At 40.7% G+C, this 23,295-nt stretch overlaps 2 protein-coding genes and 1 long non-coding RNA gene across 4 annotated transcripts; 2 read left to right on the top strand and 1 right to left on the bottom strand.

The window, feature by feature from the left end:
- Positions 1 to 8,658: 8,658 nt before the first annotated feature.
- dlb (deltaB) lies at positions 8,659 to 14,094 on the top strand. Its single transcript, XM_046039741.1, has 7 exons — positions 8,659 to 8,884; positions 8,974 to 9,213; positions 9,405 to 9,462; positions 9,625 to 9,882; positions 11,121 to 11,482; positions 12,103 to 12,319; positions 12,521 to 14,094. Exons 1-7 carry the CDS (start codon positions 8,834 to 8,836, stop codon positions 13,234 to 13,236), a joined length of 1,902 nt encoding a protein of 633 aa, XP_045895697.1. The 5' UTR covers positions 8,659 to 8,833; the 3' UTR covers positions 13,237 to 14,094.
- Positions 10,159 to 18,148, bottom strand: LOC123963168. Of its 2 annotated transcripts, XR_006823134.1 has the most exons (3): positions 18,086 to 18,148; positions 17,002 to 17,727; positions 10,159 to 13,227 (listed from the first exon to the last, which is right to left on the bottom strand). It is a non-coding gene; the product is annotated as an uncharacterized LOC123963168 (long non-coding RNA). The 2 variants fall into 2 exon arrangements; XR_006823133.1 differs by lacking the exon at positions 18,086 to 18,148 and having other exon boundaries at positions 17,002 to 18,078.
- On the top strand, positions 16,921 to 22,469 carry ppp1r14aa (protein phosphatase 1, regulatory (inhibitor) subunit 14Aa). Its single transcript, XM_046039774.1, has 4 exons — positions 16,921 to 17,304; positions 18,426 to 18,506; positions 18,852 to 18,884; positions 20,887 to 22,469. Exons 1-4 carry the CDS (start codon positions 16,960 to 16,962, stop codon positions 21,064 to 21,066), a joined length of 639 nt encoding a protein of 212 aa, XP_045895730.1. The 5' UTR covers positions 16,921 to 16,959; the 3' UTR covers positions 21,067 to 22,469.
- Positions 22,470 to 23,295: the final 826 nt, after the last annotated feature.

Here is a 23,295-nt window from a genome sequence, read left to right as displayed (position 1 = left end):
TTTATAATTGGTAAATTATATTGGTGTAATAGTCAAGGGTGTTAGGAATTTAGGAGGGGGGTTGCTTGATTTATGGAGCTACATTCTTAATTAAATGCTTGTGAAAAATACTGACACACACACACACACACACACACACACACACACACACAGAAAGCGACTGAGTTAAGTCAAATTGTATTGTTCCCCTGCAGCCCCTTCTGCCTCAGTTAGCTAAACAGCTGCCAGGGCCAGCCCGGCGTGCCGCAGGAGGGGGGGGTGGAGGGCGGGATGCAGCAGGAGTTCAACAGTCTGTGGGGGCTTCCTCCACAGCAGGAAGGCAGGGGGCAGCATTAGTGTCTGGCTGGGGGGCTGGGGTCTTGAATAGGCAGCTGTATTCACATTGTGAGCTGGTCTATTACCTTCAGTTTTTTACTGAGCCCTTAAACCTGAGACTTAAGCCTTTCTGAAAGGGCACTATTCACTTTGAGTACCTATAAAACTGTATTCTACTCGATTGTAACTGCCCTCTCCTCTCTTACGACTTTGTCTATTTTCCTTAGAAAGTGAATATTTACACTAAACCTATACCTGAAAAATTTCAATTATTAAATTCCTTTATAGGCTGCATTTCTGTACGGTACCACATGAGACGTTGCCTTCATGTGGTTTTCCAATGCTACATCAGCAGAACAAATGTTAAGGATTAAAAAAGGCTGTAGCTTAGATAATATACATTACAGCAAACAAGCATAAAACAATTGCAAATAGTAGAGCTTTTTGTTTTAATAAAATATTTTACAAAAATGCCAATACAGCCATTATATGTCTCTCTAATTTTTATCTTTTTCCAAAAGCCATTTTCACATTTCTACAGAGTTAGTCGACATCTGGCAAAAAGAAACATCGATTTAGAGAGGCACAATGGAAAGGAAAATAATCTATCAATTGATCTGTTCCATTGCAAGTCTATATGTACGTTTCCTCCCCCTTTCTATTGCCCCAGTTGACCCCTGTGCCCTTTCCTTTTCTCCAGTTTTCAGCCCCACCTGTTCTCACTCCCTCGTTCCTCCCAGCTTCCTCTTTCATGTCCCATCTGCCACTGAAGCTGCTGCAGGACAGAGTCTGGGCCAGAGAGGAAAGGTAGGGTTGAGGGAAGGCAGATCTGTCGCTCAGCTTGGGCGGGATTACATAATTATCATGCCTCCCTTTGTACCCAGACAAAATAGTAATTATACATCTGCTGCTAAGCCAAACTGTTCTGTTTTATTCACCTCACCATATCTGTTGTTTTGCATAGAGCTGGACAATAAAACAATAACATTGTCGCAATCTAATTTTTTTCAACAACAGTAACAAATGTTTAATAAATATTCAATCAATGTTTGACTTTATTAACTTGAATCATACACAAATTAGGACTTATTTTTTTTATTAGGATGTTTATTTTGTGGGGGAAAAGGGACTGAAAAAAGCTTTTACTTAATTTGACTCGTGCATATCTGTTGACAAAGATATTATAATCATGTTCTAACTCAGATTTGTGAAGTGATCCACTGTTTAGCATCTAGTGTTGACCATAATTTAGAGTTTAAACCACAATTAACCATCAGGTTTCTTCAACTTCCACTCAGGAGCAAAAATCAGCCTTTAAACTAAAAAGAAATAACGATTTTGATACTTATCGATATCGAAAGATATGAAAATCTTTATCGTGATAACATTTTTGAAATATTATTATTAGGACTGTAGCACTGCAGAGATGCTCCGGCTAACAGGTCAAGTTCCTACACAAAATAAAACATCGACTTGATATGCATAATGATCTAGGCTATTGGATAATGTACTCAGATAAGCAACATGTATAGGAAGGGTTAACCATGTTAGCACTGATTGAGAAGAGACGATAAAAAGTGTTCAAGCAAAGATCAAAAAATCCATTGTATGCAGACTGCCGCCTGTCATCATACAGGTTGTGTATTGAACAAGATACACAAAACTGAACTATGCCTGTGCCAGTAGATGTCTTCATACAGAATGAAAGACAGATAAGTCTTCATAACGTTGTATATTTGAAAATGTTGGTTGAATAATTCAATTTTTGTGTTTGACTATTGTATTGTATATGGCATATTGTTTGGACCTAATATTTCATCAAGTAAAATGTATTTATACAGTAATTTTTATTGCAGTGGTGGAATGTAACTAAGAACATTTACCCAAGTACTGTACTTAAGTAGAATTCTGAGGCTTTAGTTAATTTGTTTTATTTTATGCTACTTTACACATCTACACTATATACAGGGAGAGAAAGATTGTACTGTTTGTTGAACTACATTTATTAAACAGCTAGTTACTTTGCAGATTAAGATGTTACACAATCCATCAACTTACAACAGAGGTTTCAAGTCTCTTCTGCACCGTGGATAGTTTCATAATCTCTAAGCCACACTCAGGTACACCTGATCACGCAGATGTCATGTAGGGGAGACCAGGTATGGTTGTAACATAGGGAGAGTTGTAACAACATCAATTCCACCAATTAAAGATAAAATAGGAGTCATGTGATAATTTTAGTATTTACCTACTTCCTCCCCGATCAGGCATTGGGGAATAGTGGAAACATGCACATTTAGAACATATAGAGACAAAACATATTTTGAGGAAATTTTTTTTTTTTGACCAAGACTATATTTAGTTTAGTCTCTATGCTACTGCAGATACAACTGTTGGGCTTCTTTAAATAACATCATAGAGTATGGTCTAGAGCTGCTCTTTTATGAAAAGCGCTGTGAGATAACTGTTGTTGTGATTTGGCGCTATTTAAATAAAATTGAATTGAATTGAATTGAACTGAATGACTTATATTACACTGAAATGTAGTTCCTTTGGCAACATGCCTGACGGAACATGATGCAGTTTTCTACTGCTAATTTCAAACCACTATGCTAACACAGCTTACTAAACAATGGCTGACAGGGGTGGGGTGGGTTGCAACACTTCTTTAAAAAGTATTACAACCATCCCCTATACATAGAACTAGAGCCCGACCCATATGGGTTTTTGGGGGCCGATGCCGTTATTAAAGTGAAAAAGAGCCGATTTATGAGCCGATATTTAGATTTTAACAATGATTTGGATAGTAGACCCCTTTACTGTATAAACTACACTTAGAACAGGCCGATATTGAAAGCTGGTATGTAAGTGGGCTATAAAACGTTTTCTTAAATGGATTATGTTAATAAAATCTGTTGTGGTGGCAGCCCGGCTGACGGTGAGTGTCCAGTCTGTTTCTCCTTTCTTTCTTGTGATTCTGTTTTTCCCTTGTGTTTTGGCCTGCCTGCCTGTGTCTCCTCCTCTCCCCCTGCGTGTGCTCTCCCTCTCTCTCTCTCCCTCCGCTCCTGAGCCCAGCCAACGACCTGCACCTGTGCCTCGTCAGCCACCTCCTCTGCCTGCCACACCTGCCAGTTATCAGCCTCATCTCTGACAGCACTTCTACCCCGGTTCTCCAGTCAACCCCTGCTCCCGAGTGTTGCGTTTGGGTCCACTCTGTCCCCACATCATAACAAAAATCGATTACAGTCTCAAAAAGTGAACATGTAAACAATTGCACATCAATAAATATTTGCTTCTGGAAGGTGCAACTTCTTCAACCGTCTGTAAACAGAGAGTGAGAGAATAAGCATGTGTACTTCACTTTACACAATCTGCCATAATTTCAATGTAGCACATTTACATCTAGTTCATCCCTTTACCAGAACCAAAGATACGTGAAACCATTTAACCACCATCGGTATAATTCATGCTGTCTAGGATACAGTGGGCTGCTGTTGAATGCATCTAATTCTACAGGAATGTCTACAACGAGGACCTGAAACTTTGAGATTTAATTTAACTAATGTTATAACTGCAACCAGAGCCGTTACGGCTCTGACTACAGTGTTTCACATCTACAATGTCACAAAAAGAGGAGCTACAGCAAACCATGTTAGATTCTTGTTCAGCTCACGTTTATTTACATGTTCGCTCTGGTTTAATCATTTCAGACACGCGACTAACTGCAGACAGGCGGCTCGCAGATATATTTAGAATACGTCAGAAACTATAGTTCAATGGCTCATTAATGTTAGTGCTCCTCCACTGATAAACACGGCATTAGCTTTGTGGCTAATTTAGCAACGGGCAGCGTTAGCTGCTGTAACGTCAAGTGATTTTAGACAATATTTAGAAGTGATGAATAAGAGACAAATGTGGACCGTTCGCTAGAACTGCTAGAACTGCTAGAACTGCTACAACTTTGTAATAAATGTACATGTCTGTTACATCTGTCCAGCAGCGTAGCGTGAGGCAGTGTAGTTAACAGGGGAGCTGCAGCTTGTCACCCTCTGGTGGGCAAACTATGCAACACCCATGACATGAGTGAAGGATCTGACTCTAGGTTTCTTTTTTATTAGTCATATATCTGCTGTTATAAACATGCAATTATAGCTCATATTGGCCGATAATAATATCGGTCGGGCTCCACATACAACTAAAGACTTTATATTAATATGTTTACAAAGTGCCCTATGCAGTCTCTGGGTCCACCAAGCCTGCACTCCAGGGTTTTGAGCATTCATATGTCAGTACTGTGACCACACACACACACACACTCACACACACACTCACACACACACACACACACACACACACACACACACACACACACACACGAGTCATCAGGCATAGACTGTTTTTGAAGCATATCATATGATGTGGCGTCCATTTTTGCTTCTTTTGTCTTAATTGTTACAAGCTACCCTGGTTTTTAAGTGAATCCATTATTATTCAGTTCTTTTTGCTGAATCATTTGGTTTCCTTGTTCCGCTTTAATAAATGTGCTGAGCCCTGGGATAGGGGACATCTAGATTGGTAGATGAGACGGTGACCTTGACCAGCTGCAAATTTAATGCTGCTCACATGTTAATGCCTCTGTATGAATTCTCCAACAATGTAATGGAGCCATTCAGCATGATGCCTATTGTCACTTTTATGTTTCTGGTCTTTTACAGCTGTTAAATGTTCAATGCCAAAGTATTTTAATGCCAGAGTATTTTTAAATTTTTATTTCACAGCTTAACTTAAACTAAAATGAGAGATACAACGCAAGTGCTCCAGCTGAACTGACAGAATTCGGAACACAGCTATGTGTTCAGAGTATCTTACCAAGAGTGATTCAATATAACAAATATTTATAGCAATCTTTGGAAATCATACTACGTGATCAGAAAATGTAAAACAACAAAACAAGTTCAACTGAAGTGCAACTGTTATAATATATGCCTGACTTTTAGATGTTGGCACAACCACAAGAACATATCCTTGATTTAAGGTAACTAAAAACTAGATATACCGTAAAACTTAAATTAAAAGCCTAGTCCCAATAGACGCCTCCTTTACTTGCCAGGTGTGGCTACACATTTTGCCTAAATTTTGAATTAATGCGGGTTTTTTCAATTAGAAGATTTATCAGTATGGTAAACAAGAGAGACAGGAAAAAACCCTAACCCTAACCCTACTAATGCACCTCCAGATACCTCACATTGCTTTGACTCAACCCATAAATTTGCTCAAAGGGGACGTGGCGGGGCCCTGTGCATTTTTTGGTACCCAACATTACCTCAGCATCCAACATCTTAATGAGATCAACCAATCAACTAAATGATATGCATAAATTTGAGCCTGTGTGTACACTCACGTACGCACACACACACACACACACACACACACACACACACACACACACACACACACACACACACACACACACACACACACAAACACACACAAACAAACAGAACATCACGGCCCACCAGACTCCCATTCCACACCTCCTATTGTCCCACAGTCAGACAGCAGGCTGGGGCTGCAGAAGTGGCCACAACAGGCTGACTTCTCCCCCGAGGGCCCACATGGGTCAGATTTGCAGCGGCTCCCCATCTCTTTCTCCAAGTGTCCTTGGGGAGAAGAATCTCCAAGCTGCTGTGGGCTGTAGATGGGGCAGATGCCGGCTACTCAAACTAATGGGAGGTCCGGTGGGGGGATGACATGATTCCTCTTTGGTTCCCATGGCCTGTGGCACACTCATGTCACACGTACTCCTGCAAGTAATACTGATGACAACAGCAGAGAGAGCACACTGTCCATCTGCTCTCCTCACACAAAGACACACACACACACTTCCTTTTCCACGGAGAGATGCAGCAGGTACTGTAGATGGACACTGTACATACATCTGAGTGTTTCTGTGTGTGACATGAGGGTTGTAAGATGCAAGAGATATGATGTAATGTATAGGAAGATAGGCCAGCCACACACACACACACACACACACACACACACACACACACACACACACACACACACACACACACACACACACATTACTGTTCAAACAAGTGTTAAAATAGTGTTAGCCATATATTCAAACAGAAGTGTAAAACATGAAATTTGAACAGAGGTGTGATCAATTACCACTGACTGTACAGAAATTATTGTCAGTGGTGGGTATTTATTTGTGTTTTGCTAAAGGGAGTGTAATTATTTCTTTTGGAAGAGCAGGAGAGGGGCCTTTATCTTTTCACATCACAGATTCATATTTTGATTTCATTGTTCCCTTATAAGAATTTTTGAAATTACCATTATCTGACTCTGCTGGGGTAAAAATGTCACAGCACCACAGGGCTGGTGCCTGCTTGCTTCATTTATTCAGTGGCTGTAATAACCATTTATCTACTAACACTTTATTCAGATGTGTTTTAAATATATTATTTAGAGATATTGGCAGGAGAGTTTTGCAGTTTCTTTATTACTTACGTTCATAATGGGGTGGAATCAGTAATCATCTGAATCAAGTGTATAAAACACACTACATACAGGTTTGTGAGATGACCATGTTTAACCACAAGAACTACAAGGCTCCTCAGAAATCTGACAACACTTCAGTCGTCTCATTTCACAAACAAGTGTGTGTTCCCCCCTGTCCTTTGTCTTCGTTGTCCTGCTGGAAAGCGTGCCAGGATATACAGGGGGCCACTTCAGGCACGCGTCCTCTTTTCTTATTATAATATCAATAGACCCCCACCCACACCAACCTACCATCACCATACACAGACACATAACCCAACGCACGTGAGATTAAAACAATTTTCATGAAGTTGGCGTTTTATTTTTGACTTTATGTCCGTTTGTTCAAACATTTTGTTCACCGGAGTCATAGTGACTCGTTTCATAAATAATCTCGCTTTTTATATCAGTTAGTGATTGTTTATGTGTTGACGTATAATGTCGACGTTAATGACCATCAGTATTGGGATACAAACGTGTTTAAACTCACCTTCAGGCGACGATCACGGTAAGGAAAACAACCAAACACAAATCAGCATTGCCGCTAAATGACATTTAGCCTAAGGCTCTGAAAACCCCTCCTGCAGAATTCAATCTAGAGTGATTATTGTTCTATTAAATTATGTCATGCAGTTTTATGTCAGTGTTGGAGGATGGATCAGCTCTACTGTGTAAATAACAGTTGAGGTGTGTTTACCATCCACTACATCCCTGCCAGCGACAGGTGTTGGAACCGACGGCCGACTGCAGTCCTTCCTAAATCAATAAGGGGTTAGCGGGTTATGTGCGTGTGCTGGGGGTGGACGCTTTGGGGAGACAATAGATGGGTTTGGAGCCCCACACGGTCGACCATGTGCCGTTGATTAACATACAGCTGTTCGCATGAGGCCCAGACAAAAGCAACATGATAGTCCAAACTCTGCACGCACACACGCACACACACACACACACACACACACACAAGCAACATTTCCCCCCTTCTTTCCCCCCCTTCTCAAGGCTCAAGAGCACAGCAGAAGAGGGCTGAATAGCCGCTAGACGCACAATACGGTTTTACCCGGGACCTGCCCAGTCTTTGTCACCTCACACGCGTCAGAGTAATTATAGATCTTGGATGTAGAGAAAGAAAAGCTATACGCCATTCTTCCCCGCTTCCTTCTGATCTTTGTTCAGTTTGAAGGCAAGCAAGCAAAATAAAAGTTTTTAAACAATGCCATGTAAGCCCCAAATTGTTAAAGTGTTCAAGTTAATTGTTAATGTATGATGAAATGTAGGAGGCCTTAATTAGAAAATATCGTGGCACGCTCATTGTTTTACACATTTCCCAAAATCTGAATGACTATATAATTGTATATTCTCTTGGATGATGTCTTTCTAATTATAGTCGACAGTTTTCCAACCACCCAACCACATTGTAAAACAAAAAAGGCCTAAGCAATAAAGTTCTTTAATTTGGCATTACTAAACTTGGATAGTTTGTTGTTAAAACGTTCAGATTGGCCTGTTGTAGATTGTTGGTTTGTCCCACACTGTTCCATTGATTTAGTTCCAACACTCACATTAGTTTACACTTTTCTGCAGTAATACTAAAGATATCTGCCTTGCGCAGCTTCTTATGCATATTCCTATGAAGAACTTCGTCCAGGTGTAATGTGGGTTGTCTAAATCCCCAGTGTCAGACTGCTCCCCTGAGGTCTGCTCCGGCTCCACCTCTTTGCCTGTGACGCGCAGCATCAGGTATAAAAACCCCTCAGCGTCTTTACGCACCAGAACCTTAACAAGTGCAGTCCAGACTGTAGGACAGAGGAGAAGACTGTCAACAGAAGAAAAGGATTTAGGAGACACCAACAGGATCACAGAGAAAAGTGATGAAACTTTTTTGAGTTTTCCTCAACATCTTTTGGGAATATCATTGCACACGACGGATGCGGACAGCCAAGTAGAACTGAAAAGAAAACTCTGAGAAGAAATGGCACATCTACACTTGAGATGCATCTTGGCACTGGCCTTAGTGCACGTTGTAAGTTGGCTTCTGTATGTGCTAATATAACAATCCCAAAATGTCTTTATGCGCAGTGCGTCTGACATGTTTTTTTTCTGTCACTGCAGGTTCTGTCCTCCGGTGTGTTTGAGCTGAAAATCCATTCATTCCACACGGCACAACGCATTTGCAGAAGACACAGGGACTGTCATATATTTTTCAGAATTTGCCTAAAACACCCGGAGGATGTGATCTCCGCAGAGCCGCCTTGCACCTTTGGCACCGGACACACCAACGTCATCAGGGCAGATCACACATCGATTTCTAGCAGCGCTCCCATCAGAGTGCCTTTCCACTTCAAGTGGCCGGTAAATGGTTAAACATGTATTGTTGGGGTGTTTTGGTAGGGTTAAATGCAAAGCTTGAATTCTCACGATAGTTTATCACTGTCAGATAACTAAGTGCGTAAAATACCTTCATATTTTATTAACAACAGGCTACAACAATATCACTGTTATTGCACTTGACAAGCACAAAACAGTTTTTTTTTCTGTTCTAGGGGACATTTTCACTGATCATTGAAGCCTGGAACGCTGAATCTCCGACAGAATACACAGGTAGGTTGTTACTTGATTTACAAAATCATGGCCTCTGTGATATCAACATAACTTTAAGCACACGCGCGCTGGTGCGCAACCAGTAGACTTTCCATCTAACACACGCAGCTTCCTTGCGAGATGACAGTTGTTTAAATTTAAAGACTTTCCTTCCCTCTGCAGATAACCAAAACAACCTTGTGAGCCGTCTGGCGACCAGGAGGAGGCTTGCCATCGGCGAGGACTGGTCCCAGGACGTGCACTTTGGCGAGCAGAGCGAGCTGCGCTACTCCTACCACGTCTTCTGTGACGAGTACTACTTTGGAGATGGCTGCGCTGACTACTGCAGGCCGAGAGACGACACGCTGGGCCACTACACCTGCGACGAGGAAGGCAACCGCATCTGTCTGGAGGGCTGGAAGGGAAACTACTGCTCTGAGCGTAAGTGTATATTAATAATGTCATATGTGCTCCCCAGCAAGGCACATAAAGTCTGTAGGCCTACTAGTTCCCTTGGTGCAGTTCAGTGACTAACCGGTAGATGAAGCAAGTGAAAATGAATTCCCCTAAAAAATAAAACAAGATTCAACCCCACATGCGTAGTGGTACCAGCATCTAAAGTAGTATTTTATCTGTTTTCATGTTATTTTGTAGTCTTCTACGATATCACAAAGATATAGTTATCATATTTATTTAGTAAAATAGGCCTAACCAAAATTTCTAATTATAACAACAGCCTAATGCAATTTATTTTATTTACACAGCAGCCTTCAAAATGAAGTTACAAACTGTTTTACATAAACAAAATTAAGACAATTCAGCACGATTAGATATAATCAGTCAAATAAAAGTACTGAGTGTGAAACAGAATAAAACACCAGGATAGAAATAGTAGAGCAAACGAAACACACAAAATAAATCATTCATCTGAAAATTGTTGTTTTTTTGTTACAAAGGTGTAAAGACAACACTTTACAAAACACTATATTAATCTGAGTAAGTGAAGAAAGTGAGAGAATGTTTAGCAGAAGACCGAAGGCTTTTGCACTTGAAGTGGAATCATAAAGCAGTAACACTGAGGGAGTGAATATTTACAATATAAGGCAACTCAAACTTTTTCTCCTCCCATGAAGTAAAAAAGTACACTCAAGATGTATCGAGGCATGGACAAAAAGTGTTTTTATCTTACTCAGCTCGTGGTTGACAGACACTTTGAACTGGAATATTTTCAGAGCATATAGAGTATTTGCTTTATCTGAGTGATGTCCCATAGTGTTGTGTTTTACTCCTTTGCTGTAGTGTTCCATCTGCCTTTTGTTCTCGTTAGAATGAGAGAAAGAGCTGTAGCCCCCGTCACACACACACACACACACACACACATTTTTCAAGGTGATCTGGGTGTGTTTGCCTTTGAGAGAGAAAGCGAGAGAGAGAGAGAGCGAGAAAGAGAGAGAGAGAGAGAGAGAGAGAGAGAGAGAGAGAGAGAGAAAGGACATAAAAGAAAGCATTTTTCTCTGTCAGTGTGCCTGCCAGCTGCTTGGCTTAATACTTAACCAACAGTGAAGTCTAGATCAGGGCTGGGGTCAGACAGGGGGCCATGTACGTGTGTGTGTGTGAGAGATGTATGAGAAGGCGTGCCCATTGTAATAACACACCCTCCCTTCCCCTCTCCTCTCCAGCCATCTGCTCGGCAGACTGCAGTGAGAAGCACGGCTACTGCGAGGCCCCAGGGGGCTGTACATGTCGCATGGGCTGGCAGGGCCCCTCCTGCAATGAATGCGTCCGCTACCCAGGCTGCCTCCATGGGACGTGCAGCCAGCCGTGGCAGTGTAACTGTCAGGAGGGCTGGGGGGGCCTCTTCTGCGACCAGGACCTCAACTACTGCACTAACCACAAGCCCTGCGCCAACGGAGCAACCTGCACAAACACTGGCCAGGGCAGCTACACCTGCACCTGCCGGCCCGGCTTCGGAGGCACCAACTGTGAGCTAGAAACCAATGAGTGTGACAGCAACCCCTGCAAGAATGGAGGCAGCTGTAATGTGAGTATACAGTGTGACTAAGTCTGTTTTGTTTAAATGTGCACGCTCATAGTAAAATAGTTGCGTTAAAGAAACAAGACAGATAAAAGTTATTGATCCCACACAGGGAATTCAAAGGTCATAACATCAGAAGAACAAGAACAGTCATAGTAAAAAAAGTAGAATACTATATACTTTATGAACATTTACTATATATAAACTAATCATGATAAAATAATAAAAGGTAACTTATACTACACAACAACATAAAAAGTAACTTTATACTGAGATAAAAATAGTCACAAATAAAGTCAAATAAGGCGAGTAGATGAGTAATTTGTTTGAGGGTGGTGAGTAAAGTGTTTTGTGTCCACATATAGCAGCTATTGGAAACACAGCAGTTGTTGTAGGCTTCTGCCAGACTGCTAAAGTTTCACCATCATGTCCACTGATCTCATTTGAATGCATATTGGAAAACAGCTTATATCAGGTCTCATCCTTTATCCTACCCTTCAAAACGAACAGCTCCATCAATGGAAGCCTTTCTTACTAATGCTACAATCCTTGCCAGACTTTACACATAAAACAAGCCTGTCCCTAGTCCCTCCTTAACCTGAAGGTTTTTCTCCCTCTGTCCCAAGGACCTGGAGAACGACTACTCGTGCACCTGCCCACAGGGATTCTACGGTAAGAACTGCGAAATCATTGCCATGACGTGTGCAGATGGTCCCTGCTTCAACGGTGGCACCTGTGTGGAGACGATGACCGGAGGCTACACCTGCCGCTGCCCTCCCAGCTACACCGGCTCCAACTGCGAGAAGAAACTGGACCGCTGCAGCAACAGGCCCTGTCTAAACGGTGAGTGGGCAGAGGAGGCCTCGCCTCTGGCGACATCTTGTGGCAGAATAGCAAATCAGCACCTGAATAGGAAATTGTTTTAGTGAGGAGGTATTACTGTCAACACTCCTGCATCAATGCAGCAATTTGCTACAGCAAGAGTGTTAAATGTAATCCCATTAAGACTCCTTTAAATGAACAAAGTATTTCTCCCTTCTGCAGGTGGTGAGTGTCTGGACCTTGGCCAGAGCGTGTTGTGCCGCTGTCAGGCAGGCTTTACCGGTGCCAACTGCCAGGTCAACATTGACGACTGCGCCTCGAGCCCCTGCCAGAATGCTGGAACCTGCCAAGATGGTGTGAATGACTACACCTGCTCTTGCACCCTGGGATACACCGGCAAGAATTGCAGCGTGCGTTCAGATGCCTGTGGCACCCGTCCTTGCCAGAATGGTGGCACTTGCTTCACCCATTTCACCGGGCCGGTATGCCAGTGCCCTAAGGGCTTTATGGGTCCGAGCTGTGAGTTCACGCTCCAGCCCAGTTTTAAGCCCGCTTTGCGCCAAACCTCCCAGCCCTCCTCTGCCACCCTCACTGTCTCCTGCGTTCTGGCCATCCTGGTGCTGGTTCTGGTGGCGGGTATTATCTTCTTGAGGAGGAGGAGGAGACTGCAGGGAAGGAAGCAGCTGAGCGACATTGCAGTCTACAATGACTTGGAGACGGTCAACAACCTGGGAGGAAGCGAAAGAGAAGCCTTCCTCGGTCCTAATGGCCTATTCAAGATCAGCAACAGCACAGCTCGCCTCAGCCTCTCCCTCTGCCCTGACGAAAGATCTGGGTACAGGCACCATCCTGTGGAGAGCAGCCTGGCCAGAGGCGGGCATCAGGACTTTATGTGGAGGGATGAGGCCGGACTGGGCTCTGGGGCCGGGCTGAGATGAAACAGAGATGAAAACATGGACATTCACACAGGGATAGAAGAATTTTAGCACTTGTTGCTCCTCTCTGTTCATGGACAGTGAAGAGAGGAACACATCCATGAGCTGACAACCGCTCAGCTTATGATGAAAAAAAACATACCATTAAAATGTAAGCAAGAAACAAAATATTGATAAATGAACTATTCTGATCAAGATGATTTACAAAGATTATTGAAAAAGTATATGGGGCAAAGCTCTTCCATGTTTAAGACCCAAAGAAACAAATGATTCACTTTTCATAGGACCTACAACACAAACCAAATACAGGAAGTCACAATACTCTTTGGAAAACCTGCCCCAAAAATATATTTTCTTGGGTTTTTGTTTTTAATTTTTTAATCTTTGTTTAATTGTTTCTCATTTGATTTTTTAAACACAGATTTTTTTTTGCTTTTTCAATCTTCCTTTTGCCATTATTTCCTTATTGTGCGTACCATCATTTTTATTCTTTATATTATTTATTTATTTGAAAACTTATGTTTATGGCTTCACTTTGATTGTCACAGATGTAGAGATATATTTATATGATACTGAATGGAGACTGACGCTTGTTGTTGTAGCAGGATGTTTTACGGGCTGAGAAGGTTGTGTAAAAATATCCCAAAGATATTCATTGCAGGGATATAAAGAAAATGTGCTTTATCACATAAAGTCAGCCATTACTGTAATTTATATATATAGTTTATATACTACTGATCACGTTGCTCTTTTGTGTGCCATTTTGTTTCATGCCAAAGTTTGTTATGTTAAATGCTTTCATTTATATTATTTAATTTCACCATGTTGTGGTTGTGATGTGGAATAAAAGATTTGTTTTGATGCAATTCTGAATTTATGTCTCTGTCCTGCAGGCTTGAACCCTGTACCTTTATTTATAGACAGAAAACTGTAGTTAGAAGAAATAAAGATTAGAAAAGTATCACATTTTCCATGGTATAGATGGTCAGTAGCCTAACATGTGTCATGGTTGTCAATAAGTTTAGGACTACAACTAGCAGTTATTGTCATTATTGATTCATCTGATGATTGTATTTGTCAAATCGTTTAGTTAAAAAAATGTCAGCGAAAGTTGAGTTCAAGTTGCTTATTTCATCCAATCAGTCACCTAAAACCCCATATTCAGTTTACAATACTGTGAAACAGTATAAAGCAGAAAATCCTCATAATTGAGAAGCTGCAGGAACAACATAATATTTGGTATTTTTCGGTTTATTACTTAAACAATTACTCATTTTAGCTCTAGGTGAGTTTACACTAACAAATATATATTTTATTATGCAAGATGCTGTAATTCTGATGTGCCATACCTAAGAATACAGATATGCTTCAATTCAATTAAATTTTATTTATATAGCGCCAAATCACAACAACAGTTATCTCAGAGCGCTTTTGATAAAAGAGCAGGTCTAGAAACCCAACAGTTCCCACCAAGAGCTATAGACTGAATGAAAAATGGTACAGATATTTAAAGTAGTGTTAATGATAATAATCGTAATGTTAATGATTATAATAACAATAATAACAATAGGACTAGTAACAATAATTGTAGCAGAGGGTATCGAGCAGGAACCCGGGGGCAGCAGGTGACTCACAACCACAGATCCAGACTCCACAGCTCCAGAGCCAGAAACACCTGCAGGAAGTGATAGGAGGAGAGAGGAGAGGGACGAGAAAGCACAAGACTACCGGAAAGGGGAGAAGTTGTGTTAGTAACATGCATTAATGGGATGAGGTTGCATACAGAGGGAGAGAAAGAAAAGGAGAGAGGAGCTCAGTGCATCATGGGAAATCCCCCGGCAATCTAGGCCTATAGCAGCATAACTAAGGGATGGTTCAGGACTCACCTGAGTCAGCCCTAACTATAAGCTTTATCAAAGAGGAAAGTCTTAAGCCTACTCTTAAATGTGGAGATGGTGTCTGCCTCCTGAACCCAAACTGGAACCTGGTTCCACAGGAGAGGAGCTTGATAGCTGAACGCTCTGGCTCCTAGTCTACTTTTGGACACTCTAGGAACCACAAGTAACCCTGCATTCTGGGAGCGCAGTGCTCTGGTGGGGTAGTAAGGTACTATGAGCTCTTTAAGATAAGATGGTGCCTGACCATTAAGTGCTTTGTAGGTGAGAAGAATGGTTTTAAATTCTATTCTGGATTTTACAGGAAGCCAATGTAAAGAAGCTAAGACAGGAGAAATATGATCTCTTTTCCTGGTTCCTGTCAGAACACGTGCTGCAGCATTCTGGATCAGCTGAAGAGTCTTAATGGACTTTTTCAAGCAGCCTGATAATAAGGAATTGCAGTAATCCAGCCTAGAAGTAACAAATGCATGGACTAGTTTTTCTGCATCATTTTTAGACAGGTTGTTCCTAATTTTTGCAATATTACGTAGGTGAAAAAAGGTGATCCTTGAAATTTGCTTAATGTGAGAGTTAAAGGACATGTCCTGATCAAAGATAACTCCAAGATTCCTCACAGTGGTGCTGGTGGCCGGGGCGATGCCATCCAGGGAAACTATATCTTTAGATAATGCGTCACTAAGGTGCCTGGGCTCCAGAACAATAACTTCAGTTTTATCTGAGTTTAAAATTAGAAAATTACAGGTCCTCCAGGTTTTAACATCCTGAAGGCACATTTGAAGTTTAGCTAACTGATGAGTTTCGTCTGGCTTGATTGATAGATATAACTGAGTATCATCTGCATAACAATGAAAGTTTATGGAGTGTTTCCTGAAAATATTGCCTAAAAGAAGTATAAGTATATATAAGTAAATATATAAGTAAATATCAGCTGTAAATACAAGCATAGTTTGCAGAAAACTGTGAATGAATTTATTTAGTGGCCACCATTTATGTTTTTGTTCCTTACGGGGACAAATAAATGTACTTACTTACTTACTTACTTAATAGATATTGTATTTGTTATCAGATATAAGATCTAAAGACTACTGTTTCATATTCACCAAAAACCTACACCCAAATTATTCAACAGTTCTTTTGCATTTTACTTCAAATATAATGTTGTGCTATAATGTTGATTATATTAGCAAAACTGAACACTGCCAGGACCAAGTTGTGCTGTATGAACATTTAACATTGTCAATGAATTCATGCCAAAGTGATATTACGAATTAGAACTCAAAAAAGACACTCATCTATGGACAATTTACAACACATACAGGAGTGATCAAATCAGATCCTTCTAAGAGAAGCATTTGCCATCAGTAGATAAACAGTGGATTAAAAGCTTCAAAAGAACTTTGTTTACATGGTGTGTGGAGCATCGGGCTGGTGTTGCAAACTGTTTGGGTCTGTGGCCCCAACTATTTATTTAGGCTATAGGGCAGGAAGCTGTGGTTTCCTGTCCTCTAAAACTGCCAATACATGCCTGTGTCTACTTTTGGACAAGCACTGACCTTTGAGTTGTAGCTAATGTTTAACAATGTTTCTCCTGCAAAATACCGAAACTATGTGGGCCAGTTTCGGTCTTTAACTAACGTTGTCAAAAAAGGCACAAATAAGACATTTATTTCAAAGCTATGATTTAAAGTCGGATCGTTTCTCGTGTCAGAAGGCAAAGTTTGTAAAGTTAAATTGTGTGTCAAAATGCTGATTTTGCCTTTTCAAACAAGCTAATGTGATGTAAGACATGGGAACGATTTTGCAGTCGGCCTGTTTGTATTGGCCCTATATGCCCTGTAGGCTATATAAACATCCCAAGAGGATAACATACTTCTGCTCAGCAGTCTCCGCCGCCGTCGCCTCCCACCGCTGCTCTCTCCTCCTGTGCTTGAAAAAGTGGAGAAACCAGTCACACCACTCCAGACCAGAAATGGCTGCCGACCGGACCAGGACGACGTTGGAGGAAAATGACGAAGTTCATTCATCAGATTTGGGGTTGTCTCAGGATCTCGGGTGTACGATACCGAAGAGACATGCCCGGGTTACCGTCAAGTACAACAGGAAGGAGCTGCAGAAGCGACTGGACGTGGAGAAGTGGATCGACGAGAGCCTGGACCGGCTGTACTCTGGTCAGGTCGGTGGATATGTCTGAGAGCAAGCAGCCCAAAAAGAAACTGCTTTGGCTGGTCTGTTCTTGGAAAAAAAAAAGAAAAAGTAAAAGGCCTACTGTATTTTATAATGAGACAACAGCCTTTAATGAGATTTTCAAAACAGATTTTAGCTTTTTTAAAGATATAGGCTACCTCCTTACAGTAAAACATGGTAACACGTTAATAATAATAATAATAATAATAATAATAATAATAAAAGTTCTTATATTTTAACCAGTCCTGAGACTGCAGGCCTCATATGCTGGTCTTCTGGGGAGAAGAGAGGTGCAGCAGCCTGCTTGTCCTTACAAGGCCAAGCATCCTGCAGATGTGAGGTCCATTGCTGTCCCCTTCTGAGAGATCTGTATCTGTCTTGGGGCTTTCTGCCTTACATGGGCAGTGTGGAACTGAGAGAAGGATGAATGATGGGAAAAAGGAAGAGGGGAAGGTTACAGAGGAAGGGAAGCGCTGTTGTAGGTCCCAGGAGGAGGTAAACACTGTGCATGCTGATGCAGCTGACAGGAGTGGATCTTTGCTGAGGAGACACTGAGAGAGGAGTGCAGGATTGTGTTATGAAAGCCAAGTATGTTGACTATAATAAAATGGAATTCAAAGCATTACAATGATAAGGCAGCTCTGTAAAGCAGAAGGATCAAACATGCATGGTGTAGCTTTCACAGAGGGCCAATGCTGTATTCACATGAACCTTGTAGCGAAAACATTAATGATGTTTGATTTAAATGATAAAATAACATAGCTGCTCACACTCAAAATCCTGTGTCAAGGCCTAATTGCTCACAGTGCAGTGGTGTGGACGGGCAAGCGGGACTGTCCTTTCACTTAGCTGGTACAAAGGCTGTTTGTTCAAACAGAGCAAGCCACTGTTACAGCTTCACATCAACATTGTTACTGTTCAGCCCCAGAGCCTCAATGGTCATCTAATGATGGACATGCAGTGTGTGCAGGCTGAATTCAAAGTCTTCAGTTGCTCCTAAAACAGAACAGGCAGAAGTTTCAGGAGGCTGAACCAGACGAGTGTTCAAAGTGTGTGCGCTGACTCGTTAAGATTGTGTTTTTATTGTGTGGGTCTATGTGTTTACCGCAGGAAGGTGATATGCCAGAGGAGGTGAACATTGATGACTTGATTGACCTGCCTAATGACGTGGAGCGAGTAAAAAAGTTGCAGGTAACATGACCAGCGTGAGCACTTCAATCGTATTGTGTAAGAGGGTGCTGATAATGAAATAGGCATTTTCTAAATCATACGGCATTGTTTCAGGTTTAGTCGTAAATAACAGCAGCCATTTGACCTCATTGGGTGAGAGTTTCTGCACCAGGATGGATAGATTTTGTTCAAGGAGTCACTCAAATAGACATTTTTTGAAAGAGTTCATCATTGGACAGTATGCTTATGACTGAGTGATCATGACAAGAAGAGATGTTTAGGTGAAATTTATATAATATAATTTCAAATAAATTACTATATGATTATGTGGCTGGTTTGTTACAATATAATCTCCTTTTTTAATAGGAGCTTCTTCGAAAGTGCAGGAACAACACAGAGGTATGTTTTAACTTTGAAATGCCATTCACAATCCTCAGTTAGTCTTGATGAAATGAACAGTGTACACACACACACACACACACACACACACACACACACACACACACACACACTGCCACATTCAGCCTCGTCCCATAGTCACTCCACATGCCTCAACAATGACTTTCTGTGCTCTCTTTCCTTGTTCTTTCCATTTTAAAGCTGAAACAATGAGTCTTTCTGGACTCAAATGTTGGCCCCGCTGTGGCCTCAGAGATGCAAACACAGGCAAAAGAGCTGGGAGGGTTGGTGGAGCTGATGCTTTTCTTACTGAGATTTAGTTTATTAGACTCTGATGTGGGCCGTGAATAAAGGGTCGGTTCACATTTTTTCAAGTCTGTTTTAAAACAGTACTTCCTCTAATCATTCCTCCTGTATATACTAAATTATTATATTAAAACAACATGCTTCCAATGGTAACGATTACAAAGCCCACAGTCAAAAGTAGATTCCAAAGTGTATCTGAACGCTTCAGCAATCTGAGTTAGACAAATTAAGTGTGCATCTTCCAAAGTTAAAATCTTTTTAGAGAAGTGTTGAGCTGCAGTGGATGGACAGTAACACAAAAGGGAATTTCATACTAAAAAGAAGATACTCACATGATTTGTCTTAAAGTGCCAAAGCCTTATTTTAACATCAGATGGATTGAATTTTTGCTTAATGGTCAGTATGAAAAGGAGGATAACTACAGCAAACAAACTGCGTCACATATACATAAATATGGGCATGTTTGTAAACTTGAGAAATTGCGAACCTATCCTTTAAGAGCGGGTTGCTACTAAATAGGCTTCAAAGAAACATCCCACATCATGTTGCCTAAACTTGAAGCGACTCAAACTAAAAAGAGGCCAGGGAGCTTGTTATCTAAGAAGCTGTCCACTTCTGTATATCTGTATAAATAGCCTAAAAATGGACAGGCACAGCCAAAACTAGGATTATCTTTTCTACTGCTGATCAATGTCTATAAAAGGTAAACAACACATGCATATAGTCAGTATTTAATAAATACTGGGGCTGGTTTGTCTGTCCACCTCTTACTGTTGACATAACACACCATAAGAAGCAGTAGAAGAGGCAAACCAGTGTGATGCTCGAAAAGGTGTTATTGACACAAAACAGTAGACACAGAAAACAACACAAAACACAGACAGGAGAGTTGTTGGTGGTTTAGGTCATCCTCCTCCTCTCCAACGCCTTTTTCCATCTATGGACATATACATACACAAAACCTTCAATAAAACAGGGTGGACTATTATTTGGCACTAGTTTTGGTACTTCACTCGAAATTGCTGTTTGTTTAATGATAAGGGCTGTATGAATTTTGCCAAATGCCTTTTACTATGACAGGGGTTTTTAAAGACAAGACTGACAAGAGAGGCTTATTGTCAGTGACCAGTGATTCAGATGTTTCCATATAAAGTATCTCTCTGTTGCAACACAATGTACAAATGACCACCTACATCCTCTGTAACAACAGTATGCTTTTCATTCATTATTTCAGCTCTTCTTTTATTTATAAACATGTGCATCTTGTGCTTAATAGCCAAAGTTCTGCATTCATGTATTACCCATAATATATGAAAAATATACTTTATGGATAGTATAGGTACATTATTACAGCTAAACATCTTTTGAAACATGTACCTTCCATTTCTTATGCTAGAGTGTGGTTGTCACAGTATTTAGTATTTTTATGAATGCCAATTGTATATTTCAGAGTGCTAAGTCAATGTAAACTGAGTTGAGAAGTAACAAAAAAAGAAGGCATCATTAGCCATGTCAGCTAAAAGTTAAAGGAAAAGTCAACATATTTAATGAAAAGATCAACATTTAAAAAAAAAAAAAAATTAAGCTCACATTGAAAATATACACGGGTGACATAAAAAAAACTTTTGACAACTGTAAAATGCCTACTGGAACACTTTAACTGAATACCTACTCTGGGTGCTGTGCTCCTCCTCAGACCTTCATCAGAGAGCTGGTGACGAAACTGGAGGGAGTTCACAAGCAGGACGAGCTGCAGAGCGAAGGCATCGAGCATCCGATCATCTGCCACAGCCACTACCGCCACGAGCCCTACCACTTTAACAACCCACAACCACAAAACTTCCACCACGGCCGAGGCCAAAACCAGACCCTCTGACGACCCCTCCAACCAACATAGTTCTATTCGACTATGGAAGGCAAAGATCATGGGGGGAAATAGCCTAGCCTCAAAAAAAGGAAAATAGTTTGGGGAAATGCTCTTATTTGTTTTTTTTTTTGCCAAAAGTTAGATGAGAAGATCAATACCACTTTTAGATAATATCTGTACACTAATGATGAAGCTATAGCTGAGGGGGCAATATGCCTAGCTTAACATAAAGGCTGGAAACACTGAACAACAACTAGTCTGGCTCTGTCTAAAGATAGAAAGCTCACTAATTGCTCACTAATCATATGTGTTTTATGGTGCTTTGTGACCCTAAGCCCTTTGTCACTTATGTCCATCAAAAGTGCAATTCAAACATTTGACTTACTTAACACATTATATTTTCTACAGTCTTGGTTGTCTGGCAACCTCACAGTGATGACAAGACTCCAGGACACTCTTCATGGCCAAGAAATAATCAGGCATGTAGCCATAAACACGCATTACTTCAGTCTACGGATTGCAGATTTTTAAACTTTGGACAGATGCAGATTGGCAGTTCCCCTGCTTCCTGTCTTTATGCTAAACTAACAAGCTGCTGGCAACAGTCCAATATTTAACAGAAATATAAGAGTGGTATCAATCTTCTCATCTGCAAGACAACAAATAAGCACATTTCTTAAAATGTCCAACTATTACTACTACATCCTTTAACCACTTTAATAACAGATATTTGTACATATTTCATACACACAGTAACCCCAAAAGACCTTTAATTTGCAGCTCCAAAACAGATGACCCTTTCACTCGACTGGAAAGAATTGTCACTATCTAGCTCTCTCACTCTCTCCATGTACCTGTGTTTGGATGCAACAGTTTCTGGCCCTAACTGATGAAGTATCTAATGAAAGTAGACGGAGGAAAGTAGGATCAACAAAAAAACAATATACAGCTCTTTATTTTTAAGAAACATCCTGGTACGCATTGAACATCACACACACCGATCACCCAAGGGTGGATTTTGCATTAAAAACATCACTGTCAACTGTACACAGTTCCACCTTCCAGTGAACACATGCACATGTTAGCTGCACCTCTTTTTACGTAACGCTGGTAGATTAGATGCAAATATATCACTTATTTAACATTTCTTCAATTACAATGGTCATGAATGTTATTTATTGTCATGATTACAGGAAATGGAGATAGATCCAGCATAGCAGTATGATGTAACACTGGAAATAATCCTGTTGCATTGCTTACACCCTGAAGCTTTTTAATATTTCATTTATTCCTTTTGTTTCTGAGATGTATTGTTGCTACATTTTCAGTTTTGTCAGTACTTTTACAAAATGTATATTTTGCAAAGAGACACTAGTCCTTTGCAGGGATTGCTAATAAACGTGTATCTTTCACTGAGGGTGTATGTTTTATGTACTATGTTATGCTTTAGCGTGTAATTAATAGGACACTGAAATCCCAGTGTTTTAGGTACACCTGTCAGTTAATGTCATCCAATAGCAATGGCTCAGACAGAAATCAGGTCTTTGTAGTTTCCAATGCTCACTTTTGTTTTCACTGAGCAATGACAACTCTTTGGTCAGTCTTAAGAGTTATATTAAGCAGTTGTTATGTTATGTTAATGACTATATTGACTATATGTCATATTGAAAGGTGTTTCTCAACTTTTTCTTGGATTTACTACTAACGTAGGCTACAAGAATGCAGCGATTTACTAATTGCTGGGCTGTGCCTCTGGCTGTTGTGCTCGTTCGTATATGTTCCATGCTTAAATGTGTAGCTGGTTGCTTAGGTATACCAGGCCTATTACAGATGTATTTGATGCAATTAGCTACTATGTGTTGATTTTTTTCAATCACAAATAAGCCATATATAATTTTTCCATGCTGTAACATTGTTTACCATGTCTGCTGAAAAGGTAAATGAAAACACACCAAACATTTTCTAGCTATCTCAGTAGATTTCACAATATAAAGTAAAGCCTGTAGGATTGGGCTCCTAATAGCTAAAATACAATACGGTTTTCTTATTTTATGCTATTAAATTGGCAAAGACCTCGGAATTTGCATTTCCCTCAAGACAAATGTGAGGGGCTGCTTTCAAGAGCCCCATTGGGCATAATGCAGGGGCAAAGTATCCGGATAAGCTGCTCTCACCATTAATTAGCAACACATAATCATTATCATGTTCTGTTTACATTTGCGTGAGCACCGTGTGTTG

Source organism: Micropterus dolomieu, linkage group LG23 (genome assembly GCF_021292245.1).
Source record: "Micropterus dolomieu isolate WLL.071019.BEF.003 ecotype Adirondacks linkage group LG23, ASM2129224v1, whole genome shotgun sequence".
Taxonomy (NCBI): Eukaryota; Metazoa; Chordata; class Actinopteri; order Centrarchiformes; family Centrarchidae; genus Micropterus; species Micropterus dolomieu.
Note: the sequence above shows the minus strand (reverse complement) of the source record. Positions and strands in the feature narration are given on the sequence as shown.

Excerpts from the sequence above, each read along its gene's own strand:
- dlb (XM_046039741.1), top strand. The coding sequence starts at position 8,834 with ATGGCACATCTACACTTGAGATGCATCTTGGCACTGGCCTTAGTGCAC. Across the intron at positions 8,885-8,973 it reads CACTGGCCTTAGTGCACGTT|GTTCTGTCCTCCGGTGTGTT; the intron begins GTAAGTTGGCTT and ends CTGTCACTGCAG. Across the intron at positions 9,463-9,624 it reads ATCTCCGACAGAATACACAG|ATAACCAAAACAACCTTGTG; the intron begins GTAGGTTGTTAC and ends TTCCCTCTGCAG.
- ppp1r14aa (XM_046039774.1), top strand. The coding sequence starts at position 16,960 with ATGCCCTGTAGGCTATATAAACATCCCAAGAGGATAACATACTTCTGC. Across the intron at positions 17,305-18,425 it reads ACCGGCTGTACTCTGGTCAG|GAAGGTGATATGCCAGAGGA; the intron begins GTCGGTGGATAT and ends TGTTTACCGCAG. Across the intron at positions 18,507-18,851 it reads AGCGAGTAAAAAAGTTGCAG|GAGCTTCTTCGAAAGTGCAG; the intron begins GTAACATGACCA and ends CTTTTTTAATAG.